Below are 12,510 nucleotides of genomic sequence, written 5' to 3'. Positions count from 1 at the left end.
AATTTCACCGAAAAAAACCACGAATTTACCGTATTTACTTACATAATAGGCTCACCCCTAGCTTAGTCGCGAAAAATCTGATTTTTTTATTTCCGCGTATAATAGGCGCACCCCGAACTTGGCACTGTAATCAATACTGTATTTACACGATTGCAAGCCGACGCCTCTCCCCCAATCTTTATTTTAACAAAGTTTTTGCTGAACTGACTACTAGTCCTCACTAGTGCTGCTGCCGTCGTAGCTGCTGCGGACCCACAGCACGTACAACGACATCGCGCAGAACAGCCGCACACAGTTTTCAGGGGCGCTCACTTTAAACGTCTGTTTGGAAAGCTTCATCTCCGGCTGGAAACGTTTCCGACTTAGGCTCACGAAAATCTCGGCGCTCGGAGTCGCGTACGAAAATTTAGGCATGCCGCAGTCACAACTGCCGCACTTCTCGGCCACGTCGAATTTCCGACCTGCCGCACGCTTGCAGTGTTCGAGAGCAAACTCCCAGCCGTGTAGCTATTAAGGTGCTTGCCCGTCGAGCTAAACAGCAACGCTCGGCGGCAAAGCCACAACCACGATGAACTAATGCGCTACCGCAGATCCCGGCACTTGATAGCAACAAAAAAACTGGAGCTGGTGATGCTGATGGCGATATGAATAGCGAAAGCTCGCAGCGGAGGAAAACGATGATGATGATGATGAGCTTGGCCTCGGGCGCCCTCCATGGGCGGCGTCTGGAAGCTCCTGTGCCGACTCACGCAGGATTTCAGCATCGCAAGTTAAGAGGCTCCCTTTAAGCCTGAATTTAATTTTGTTTGATCAAGTTTTTGATCTCTCCTGCAGTCTGAATTAATGAGGTTCCACTGCACACATTATATGGTGGCTTGGGTACTGGCGGTGAGTGCGAACGAGGTCCGGAAAGTCGAGTGGTCAGTTGCGATGTGTCCGAAATTTCAAGCGCTCTTACACATTGGCTCTATGGGCCCTGTCGCGGTGCCGCGAAAAAGTCCGAATAATCAAGCATGTCCGAAAAATCAGGCGTCCAAATTTCCGGCGTCGACTGTAGTGGGTATCCAAGACAAAGATAACAACATGCAAAAACTGCTTCTATACCTGTTTAAAGTAGGCAGGGGTTCAATGTGAAAGCACTGGGCTATGAATTTGGTCCAATACCTCAGGTGCATCCAGGTTGTGGCCACCACTGCCGGCCCCCATGGCGGTGCTCGTGGTTGTCGTGGAGGAGGATCCGGCCGAGGTGGCGTTGTTGCTGGGGTTGGTGTACAGGTCCTTGCTCCACTCGAGCATGCACTTGAGGATGGAGACGAGGCACTCGAGGCCCTTGATGCGCATCGACTTCTCCTGGTGCACGGTGGCCCCCAGCTCCAGGGCCTGGCGCCCCTGGGCAATCTTGGACAGGTCGTTCACCAGCCGCTCAAAGATGTTGGCCGCATTCAGGTCACAGTCGTAGTTCACATAGATGTCCACCACGCTCTGGGCGTCGGCACAGATGCGCGTCAGCACCTGTGTGCGCAAGCAAGACCGGGGGAGGAAAACCAATTTAACATCGAACACCACGAGGCCCATCGAATAGTACCAAACGAAAGCAGCAAAGCTAACAAAGTTGGTCGGTGTTCAAGATGTGATGTTCACAGCAAAGCCACTTAATCACCTTTTCCACAAAAACACTGCACAAGCCTACACGGGCAAGGCAGGGAACGGAACTGTGTGTGCCCCGTTCCTTGCCTTGGCAGCGTCTATAGAAAAAGTTGGTTTGCGTTATCCACACAATCAAAAAGAACAGCACAATGGTGAGAAAGCTCAAGCATACCCACTTCTTCAGAAGAAGCTAAAGAGATAATGAGAACCTGAATGACAGCGTAAATCATATGTTCTTCCGAAAACATTCAACGTGATGAACATTCATAGTTTTTCAGCGCAGCGGCGCACGGCCAAAGAAAAGCAGCAGGAAGAGTAGAAGGACGAACACAGCGCTGTGTACGTCCTTTTTCTCTTCCTGCTTCTTTTCTTTGGCCATGCGCCGTTCAGCTGAAAAACTATGAGTTTAAATCAAGAATACCAACTGGCCCAAGAACTAACTCTACTGAGGATGAACACACAACAAAAAAAGGACACAGCAACCACCTCTTTGGTGTTTCAACGAAATAAATTTTCTGCGATACGCTGTGAAATAAAACAAACATACAACAGCATAGATGACACCGTAAAAGTTCATAAACAAGATCCCAGCAACAAACCTGAATGACTTTCCACTTGTGGCCGAAGGAAGAGCTGGATGTCTCCAGGATGTTGAGGAAGATCTCCTTGAAGAAGACCTCGATCTGCATCTTCAGGTGGGTCTTGAAGTTCTGCAGCAGAGCCAGGAAGATGGTGACCGAGATCTCAAACACCTCGGGCACAGACGAGACGCCGTTCTTGGAGAGCGCCACGCACAGGTATTGCTTGATGGCATTGACAAACATGTCGTTGGTGCGGAACACGGGCCCCGCATTCTGCAGGATCAGCAGCAGCAGCTGCAGGGAGAGGACCTTGGAGCGCAGCTCGTGGGACCTGCATGAATGCAAAGAGCTGCACATGAGTGACCTCAATTGGCAAACACATGAAATTAAAATGGCCCCTGAAATGCTACAGGTTCATATCATGTTGGATTCAAATAAGGGTGAAGAATGACAAAAGGAGACAAATCCGCTATCAGCTATTCCATTTCCTGCTTGTCTGTATTAATGCGCAAATTGTAATAAACATAACAAAGCAAAACCCTACCGCTACGCAGGCTGTCAAAATGCCAGCATGGGGTAAAGCACTAGAGCAAGGCGACATTCTGAAAAATCTGCGAACTTCACAGAATAACCTGGCTGTGAAAAAAACAGGCTTCAAAAATTGCGAAAATCACCATTTCCCCCATTTCATTTGCAAGCGATAACATTAGAGTGTGTCGAAGCCAGAGACGAGCTTTTGTCATGTCTGCACCACCTCACTTCATCAATGTCAAGCTGTGTGATGTGGCTGCGGGTCGCGTCGTGAACGCACCGTGAACACACTATGATGCACGCTGTGATGAATGCCCCTGCGCTGTTCTAAATGCTCCCTGTGAACCAAGAACGATCGACAGTGCTTCCCGGGGCAACTACAGTAGAGAAGAGTGAGAGAGGAAACCCAATGAAAAAAGCAAGAGGAAACAAATGTTGCAATTCCAAACCAATGTTCTTTATCATCCCCGCACCATGTGCAATGTTATCTAAGCCGCAGCGGACGTTGCCACTGACCTCTTTACAATGCAATCGCGCTCTCTTCTTTCTAGGCCACCCCAATGGCAACGAACAGCATGCCATTAACTCGAGCGGCAACAATGAGGACCATACAGCCAAGCCTATCCAAGCCAGTTTGTCCAATTGCTTCCGTTCAAATTCAAGATGGCGCCTTTCATGGCAGTGTTGTTTGCGACGACAATACCTGCTCAAATCTATGCTAGGTTGGAAAATGAACTTTCAGAGGAAAAAAAACCGGCCTCCGCGGCATTGCTGGCATCTAGCATCTATTTCAGTCCTAAAAATCGGGCTTTTTGGACACCACAGGGTCCTAAATATTCGCCATAAGCATGTACATATTCCTATAGGTGGTTCCCCAGTAAAGTCTTAAATATTGCGTAAGTCTGAACTATTGAGTCCGAAATATCAGTTAGTTACTGTAGTGTTGCAGAGTCCCGCTAAACTGACAGCAGCTGAAAGTAGCAGTGATTGTGTTCTTCAATGACGATCGAGCACGCTAGTTGCAATTGCTGCCGCTGATTTGTTCGCTTCTTTACGGGTGCAAGTCAGCCCAAGTTTCTTTGGGAAGCCTTTCACTGCATTCCCTACTGTCGGACTGCTGTCAACACCACGTGACAATACCATCAAGATTCTGCTGTACAAGATTACTTCCTATCACATATCGGCTTGCAATGGTGGTGATGACTGCGATGGCATCAGTGACTCTTTCGGTCACCCATAGAAGTAGCCAGTGGTATGGTCTAGCCTCAGACATTTATGACAAAAACTGCACTTGGCATCACTGCCGTTATTCTGGGAAATCTGCGTGTGGCAGTGGCCGTCATTCAATTCTTGACCTCTTTTAGCTTACGAAAGGTCCATTTTTGGTGAAAGTAGCTCTCAGCAAATAGAACGGCATAATCAATCGATGCAGGCCAGTGTCAGTGTCAGAGTTCCCTCAATGCTTCAAGGACCAAAGCTCACCCCTTCCAGCTGGCCCCGAGATGCCCTCTCTACTCACCGGGGGTCGGGCTGCCCCTCGGGCAGGGGCTTCATGGAGAGCTTGCAGAGCGAGCGGAACACCAGGAAGGCGTCCTTCTGCACCACGTGGGCAAAGTGGGCCTGCACCGCGGGTGTGCAGCCCACCCCTTCGACGCTGGCCGCCACACTCTCCTGGGAGCCCGCCCGGGGGAGCAGCGAGGAGGACGGTGCACCTGCCACCGGCCCATCACCCGAGCCAGCCACCACCCGGTTCAGGATCTCCTGCAGCACCGTAGCTACCACTTCTTCCGAGGACTCCTGCAGGGGGGGGGGGGGGGGGGGGGATGCACACATGTCACAGGAGACCTCAGTGATAACACCTGCTACTCGTCGTAGTGTTAAAGATGAATTCTGATACATCAAACATAGATACAACAAATTATGGGCAGTATCAAACGTTTGAAACATCTTTTTTAAGGGGGCACGAGGGTCTTAAAACTAACCTTTTATTTATTGCTAGAATCTCATGAAATTTTGCACACAGATGCGATTTTCTCTTTTGACTCCAAAAATGTAATCATAATTGAGGTGGTTATCTTAGATCAAAAGTTATCTTAAATTCTAGAGTGTAATTAGGCAATTTCCTTTGCAGCTTTAATGAACTTTCTCATTGCATTTTGTTGCTTTCAATTACATGAATTGATAGCCAGAGAATTACCATACCTGATGACATTCTTACTTTCTTTGTTTAGGCCACGTATAGCTAGCAATTTACGATTAGCTTAATGAGTTGCAGTGTCAATATACTGCAACCTTTTACTCTTGACATAGTATATCAGCATGATATGCCTTGAGAGAAAAACGAAGAATGTCACCGGATATGGGAACTCTCTAGCGGTCAATTCATGTAATTAAAAGCAACAAAATAAAAAAGTTTATTAAAGCTGCGTAAGAAATTACCTAATTACATTCTAGACTCTGTAATATTTAAGACCATCAGCTCAATTACGATTACATTTTTGGAATCAGAAGACAAAACGCACCTGTGTGCAACATTTCATGAGATTCTAGCCATAAATAAAAAAGTAAGTTGTAAGACCCTCGTCCCCCCTTAACAAGCAAGTACAATTTGTGCTTCAAGAAACAAATGCAGTTGGATTTAACACGGAATACTGAACTACACAGCCCCAAGTGGGGCCTGCTCCACTGACAGGCTTCACCACACCATATGAATGGATGGTGGCGGTGCGACAAGCATTCTATGTTCATGCCTCTACCTGACATTCACCAACAATGCCAAGGAAGATATAGCGGTGCTAAGGGTTGTTAGCCAGATGACTGGCATGTGTTCACACTCTCGCATCTGTCTACAGCAATTTGGAATCAGCACAGCGGATGCTTGTTGCAGACACCTGTCGGGTCAAAATGACAACAACCTTTGTTCTAGGGATGTGAACATTGTTTTTTTTTTTTGGTTTAAAGCAGATTAGAGGTGAATAGTAATTTTCTTCAACTAATTTCAAAGCTTCAAGGAATACCGGCACAAACAAAAAAGGTTGAATGGCCCAATAAGCATTTTCAAAGTATGCATTCTTCTAACACACAAGGCCATTATATGAAAAGAAGGGAAATTGCATTGAAAGTGTATAGTAACAAGGAAGTGACATACGAATGACAAAAAGGTCCACCTGCCTATAGTGTTGGTAACAGCTAAGCTGTGAAAGGAGCGAGATAAGAGAGGAACACACGGATACCAAACTGGGAACCTTGGGTGCACTTTGAGCCAGAGAGAAAGCTAAAATCATAAAAATAAAAAAACAGCGGCCACTGCAGAAGAGAGGAAGAAAAAAACTAGACCCACGTAGTTTTCAAATAGTATTTGTGAGCACGTTTTGTGCCCTCGTTTTTCAGCTCACTTCATGTGTAGTGCAATAAATGGTCTATTTGAAATCGCACTCTCGCTGGAAGGCCATTGGATTCGATGCTTTCATGTAACACATTAATTCGACACACCTAGCATGATTACATATCTTATTTTAAAGCACTTCTGTTAAGGCGACCTTCTGAAAAGAACAAATTTTCATGGCCCCTTCAAGCTCATCTTAAGGGGGAACACTGGTCTTAGACCTATTTTTCTTATTTTTAGCCCATTCCTAATGAAACTGTGCCACCCTGCTCAGGTTTTTACACTGATTTCAACAATGACATTACCTTTTTCCACAAATTAGTCGGTTCCCAGGGTAATTAATTTTATTTAGTCATTCATTACTACCACAGTGCAAAAAAAACTGCTCAATAAAAAATCATTTGAATCCATGGCTACATAGTATGGTGAGTAAAGAGTGCAATAATCAAAACCATTTTTCCATTTTATCCTCATCAGTAATTTTACAGCACCTGGAATATCAACATTCAAGGTGTGAATGTAATGCATCGATAAACTTTGCAAATTTATAAATTTTTGAAGTGCGATTGAACAAATCTGCTTCGATTATTGCACACACTGTGCCTTCAGCTTCCCTTAGCAAACAATACGACATCTCTACCTGTCCTAGATGTTGAGGTATCAACATACTAAGACAGCCAGATGTCCAAAATTTTCATGCCATTAAATTGTTTGCTCCTGCATAAATTCAGCCCACATGATGATCTGAATTTAATATTACGGTCAAAATGCTGATTCCTTGAAGGAAAAAATTGGTACAGTTGGTGAATAATAACAGCAGATTCCACAAATGTGATTTTTTGGAAATTGAATTTTTGGTAATTTTTTTGGTCTCAAAGACCAGTGTCCCACCTTAAAGGGACACTGAGGAGAAATTGAAGTTGACTTGCATCGATAGAATACCAGCTCCTGATTACAAAAACGCCATTCATACTGACAACAAAGCTCCTGTAACATAGAAAAGAGCAAGAACCAAAATACAGGTATCGCCGCCACAGGCCAAACTCGCAAGTACAAGCTTCATGGCGTCATAGAACAAAACAGTGTTGCTAGAACCAATAGTTCTAGCAACACTAGGACACGAGAAGCTACGAATCACTGAGGCGCAGCAAATGCATGCGCAAATCTCCTTGACGTCGCCAGATGGCGCCACGTACCCGATAGCTACGCGCGCTCCTGCAGCGCCGGGACCAATCAGCGCTTGCTCTCAGCGGTATGGGGGCTCCCGGTATTCCGCTAACGGTAACAAGGTACACGGTATGCTAAAGGCGTCTATTTGCGAGAACTTCGTTGACGACTTCGAGAACGGGATCCATTGTAACGCTGGCAAAACGCCGGTGCAAATGTAAACGAAGCGACGGCCGCAATAGCCGATAGATGCCTTCAACGTGCGGCCGGCGGTAGCTCTTTTCGGCTGCTGCTGGGCCGCACTGCTGGCCGTCATAAATCACGGAGTCTGCGTTACGTCATGTGAATGTCATGTTTCACGTCACTTAGTTCTGTGTCGTCATAGCAGAATCCCAAGTTTGAATCAGAGCGGCGGGAAAAACTATTTCAACTTCGAATCCAAATTTCTTAGAAATAAATGCATCTTTCGCTGCCGGCGAAGTGGCAACAAAGCCATGAAATGCCGAACTATCGGATTTTGCTATAAAAAAAATATTAATAGAGCTCTCCTCAGTGTCCCTTTAAAGGAAGTCTACTGTACGTGTATTATAAAGAATTTCACAAAAGATGCGAACTCTGCATGGCTGCTGATGGAAGGCACATGGTGAGAACTCTTAGTCTCTATTTGGGCACAATGACTCACCCCATGACTCCGGTCATCAGTCACACTGCTGGTGTCATCATCCTCAGCAGCACTATCTTCAGCGGCTGTTGACGCTGGGGGAGGTGGGGTCTGCGAAGGCTCAGCGATAGATGTCGGAGTCGGTGAGCTGCACAAGGTACAGAAAAAAAAAGCTACGTCTCACATCAAACTCAGCTAGGATGCATTCCTGGCTAGATTAAAACAAACCAGAAAGTATTCTATGCAGGAAACTTAATTTCAAATTGTGCAATACTGTCACGTGCAGAGCTATCAGCATCGTCAGCCAAGGTAAGCTCATTCTGCAACAAATGCTAATGCCAAATGCAAACAATAACATGCAATTAAACTAGTTCTGTGCCAGTTGTAGCCACACAGAAAAATACCGTATTTACTCGAATCTAGGCCGGCCACGATTCTAAGCCGAGACCCGAAAGTTGAAGGCCACAGAAAAAAAAAAAAACTTACCTCGATTGTAGGCCGGCCGAAAAAACAACTGTGAACAAGAGGTACAGCATGCAAACGACATTTATTACCAGGAACCCGCTCAGGCAGATCCCGGGCTGGCGTTTGGGCGAGGAGACATATGCAACGCCAGCCCGGGATCAGCCGCCGAAGTCCCGCCCGGCTTGAAGATTTGACGACTGCTCTGCAGCGAGTATAACTTTCCGCTTGAAGGCGGCACTATAATGGCACCGCCTGTTTGGTGCCATGGTGTTGGTGATAAAAACCACGCACGAAAACTTCACTGCTGCGAATGTGCTCACACCACCGCACGAGAACAGAACAAGGCCAAAATGGCAGCCAGTGCTCATGTGTGCTTTGATCAGTATCGGCTACGGATAGCAACGGCTACAGTGCTGTCTTTCGTTGGCGTTTTGTGGGGGCGCCACCTGCGTGCTACATTTGTTCGTATTTTACGAATACGAAACCTCGAAACGAAATCCTCGAATCTAAGCCGACATAAGAGTTCTACATCTCGTTTTTTTGAAAAAACTATCGGCCTAGATTCGAATAAATACAGTACAAGAGGTCTAATGGCACTTGAAAATTAAAAGAAATTGTAGTTTTAAGGGAAACTGGCTATAGTGAAGAATGCGAAATGTTCTCCACAACACAGAACGCGCTGGACTAGCATACTGCTTCAATGCACAACAGCATGATTCTGTTCTTTTCACAGCACAGTAACCCGGCTTTTGGTTAAGCACTGAGACTTGGCGGCCAAAATTTTGCGAGAATAGATAAGAGCACAATTACGAGCATTCATTCCTATCGGCTCACTCATTCCTAATGGATTAACGCTGTGTTCTGCATAAGACAGCAGTTCAAATCCCTCTGCTCAAAATTGGTTTCTTTCTCTCTTTTAATACCTAGAACAAGACGTGAATCATCTGCCATCTTCCCTGGCTGTGTTTTACCTTTTAGACTGCATTTTGAAACACTTCTGCAGAAAACTGACATTTGAAAAAATATGAGACCGGCTGGGAGATCAAACAGGAGACAGGGGTACTGTATCATTGGAAGAATGGAATTATGACAGACAACAACCATTCTCGTACTGTGCTCACTTTACTAGTAAAAAGTAGCCACATAAAACTGAAACATAGCACAAGTTTCAGAAACAAGTTCCCATGTCTTGTCTACATGAGGACTAACACAATCAAGCAACTGCACTCTCAGTTGTGTTGAGAAAACACAAATCACTACGAATTTTAGCACTCAACAGCATCACCATTCTGCAAGTTCTCAGCTACCCTAAGCACATGAAGCTGCCTACAAAAGTTTCAGAACAGGGAAACCAAGAAAATGCCTATGCCTAATTGCAAGGTAGTCTAAGAAAGCAGGCGGCAACTGAAGGATGCTTTCTACACATCCCTACACAACCTGCACATTGCAAGCCTCAGTGTCAGGCCCCACCTCCAGGCAGCGAGAAAAGGAAGCTTCTTCATGGCTTCTGTGTCACAAAAACTTCTGTCAGTACCTGTAGATAGCGCAATACTTATAATCATAAACCTAACTGCGTCTACTGGGTATGACAACGGCCTCTCCCATATCCCTCCAATTAACCAAGACCTGCACTAGATTCAGCTCCCCCTATCCCCACAAGCTTACTAATCTCATACGCGCACCTGACATTCGCCTCCTACTATATTACCAATCCTTGGAGTCCACTCCTTTACCCTAAGTGACCATCAGTTTTTGACATTACATGCCCTGCACATGCAGACTTCCTACTGTAATTCTTGCTTAGGATCTCTTTATGATATCCTAGGGATGTCATCCTAGGATATCCCTGACCCATTCTGCTCTCTTCACGTCTCTTAGTATTACCCTATTAGGTATTTTCCTTTTCACAGCTTGCTGCTCTTGCAAAGTTTTAGTAGGCCAGATCTTGAGGCTCCTGTGCACAACAGCCATAACATGCAAGCCTGATAAGCCGACAGAGTAACAACCAACAACAACGGACACAGATAGGATTTCGAGTGAACTTAGTTGAGCACTGCTAAAAATTTGAAACGAGGTGGCCATGCAACACATTCTTAATCATCCGCTGCTGTGCTAGGAATTCCACACCACCTGGAGTTCTCTGCCGACTGGTCCTTCACGTCCTGCGGCAGCCCTATCTTGTCCGAGTGGCGCGAGTCCGTGTCAGCTGTGCCCAGTTCGTTCTGAGCCGTGATGGCTGTAGCGGGTAATGACGTGATCTGCGCATTGCCGGCTATGGTAGTGGTGGTGGCGGTGGTGGTGACATTGGCGCCATTGGCGGAGGCCGAGCAGGCCTCCATGCGTGCAAAGATGACATTGAGCATCTGGGTGAGCGTGGCGATGGCCGTCGTCTGGTTGACCAGGTTTCGCGAGGCCAGGTAGATGTTGTAGCAGGTACGCACGGGCTGCAGCACGCTGCCCTCATGCACCTCGCACCACTGGCTGGTGACCACCGTGAGCAGGGCCTTGATGATCTGCAGCTGGACACCGTCATCCGTCGTGGGACCCTGCAGCAGAGGAGGGTTTGCACCATTTTGGAGATGCCCGTTGTTAAGGGGGGACCCTGGTCTTGAAAAAAAAATTTTTATTAATGAAGTCACAGTTATAAAATTTTCAGGCCACATGTATTTTTGTGTGCTGATTCTAGATATGTCATTTAATTTCATGTAAAACAATTCCTTGAGCACTTTTGCAATTTTTATGCAAGTATCTTGGGAAAAGTTTTGAAGAAAATTTGCTGCAGAAAACTCGCTGAAATGCATGCCATTGGGTTCTCTTGACACCAAGGAATGCAAAAAGGGTAAAATTATCATCCTGGCTATCATAGAACTTGAGTTATAGAGTTTTGAAGTTGTCGCTTCAGAAATGAGAAGAAAAGTGTGTATTCCTGTTTCTGAAGTGGCAGCTTCAGTACCCTGTAACTCAAGTTCTATGATAGCCAGGATAATTTTACCCTTATTGCATTTCTTGGTGTCAAGAGAACCCCAATGGCATGCATTTCAGCGAGTTTCCTGCACCAAATTTTCTTCAAAACTTTTCCCAAAATACTTGCATAAAAATTGCACAAGTGCTCAAGGAATTGTTTTACACGAAATTAAATGACATATCCAGAATCGGCGCATAAAACTACATGTGGCCTGGAAATTTGATAACTGTGACTTCATTAATAAATTTTTTTTTTCAAAGACCAGGGTCCCCCCTTAAAGGGACACTGAATGAAAATATCAAAATGCTCAGAAAGCACCACATCTTCATTCGCGAGATATGATTACCAGAGTATACAGTCACCACTCCGGACATTTTTGTGTGAATGGCTGTATTTTTGACGTTTTGTGAGCAGGCGCCGGGCTGCACTCAGCGTGCTCGGGGCCGTGAGCCGGCGAACATGATGTCAAGCCTACTGTCAGCAGCGCCATAGGCAAGCTGGCTGGCAATGCATAGTTGAGGATTCCATGTCTCATGCCATGCACAGTGCTGAGGGTGCCAGTACCAACAATATCATGTTTATGCTGAACTTTGCCCAAATGCGTGGTGACTACAATAGGTCAAAGAGTGCTTTGGGTCTGGTGTCATACGTGGGATCCAGATATACTAAATGTGGTGTCTGCAGATCAGGTGAAGCGTCACAGCTCGCTCCTGCCCAGAATGAGACTGGTACTGCCTCTGCAAAATGCTGCTTTTTGGGTTCGAGCTGAAGACGATGGGTATTTCCTATTCTTACTGAATTAGGGAAGTACATCACCCAGGGTTTACAAACCCGAGATGCAACATGGGAATCTTGAAGCGTGGACACAAGGAAGCTGAACGAAATGAACTGTACAATAAAGCAAAGGCATGTCAAACGCATCTTTTTGTAAGATCCGTAGTGCCGGCGACAGCTTGCAGTGGGAAGGGATGACGCCGCATCCCGTATTGTCGAAGCTTTCATAGGTGACTGCTAGGTGCAGAGGTTTAAGAAACATTCATTCAAATAATTACTTTCCGCTCATTTCTGCATAAAAAGAGTGTTGCTCTGGTCACTCTCAGTGCCACAG

The 12,510-nt window shown here is 45.9% G+C and overlaps 1 protein-coding gene across 1 annotated transcript in view; it reads right to left on the bottom strand.

Annotated features, from left to right (window-relative positions):
- Sec71 (ADP ribosylation factor guanine nucleotide exchange factor Sec71) overlaps positions 1-12,510 on the bottom strand; it is a 67,124-nt gene that overhangs the window by 46,149 nt on the left and 8,465 nt on the right. Inside the window, exons 4-8 of the mRNA XM_089552689.1 lie at positions 10,568-10,983; positions 7,994-8,120; positions 4,279-4,556; positions 2,247-2,559; positions 1,165-1,512 (exon numbers count right to left, since the gene is read on the bottom strand). Coding sequence (XP_089408815.1) covers positions 1,165-1,512; positions 2,247-2,559; positions 4,279-4,556; positions 7,994-8,120; positions 10,568-10,983 — 1,482 coding nt within the window. The remainder of the gene's footprint in view (positions 1-1,164; positions 1,513-2,246; positions 2,560-4,278; positions 4,557-7,993; positions 8,121-10,567; positions 10,984-12,510) is intronic.

The sequence above is a fragment of the Amblyomma mixtum genome, chromosome 7 (genome assembly GCF_055824585.1).
Source record: "Amblyomma mixtum isolate Tamu chromosome 7, ASM5582458v1, whole genome shotgun sequence".
NCBI classification, from domain to species: Eukaryota; Metazoa; Arthropoda; class Arachnida; order Ixodida; family Ixodidae; genus Amblyomma; species Amblyomma mixtum.
This window is presented reverse-complemented; position numbering and strand designations above follow the sequence as displayed.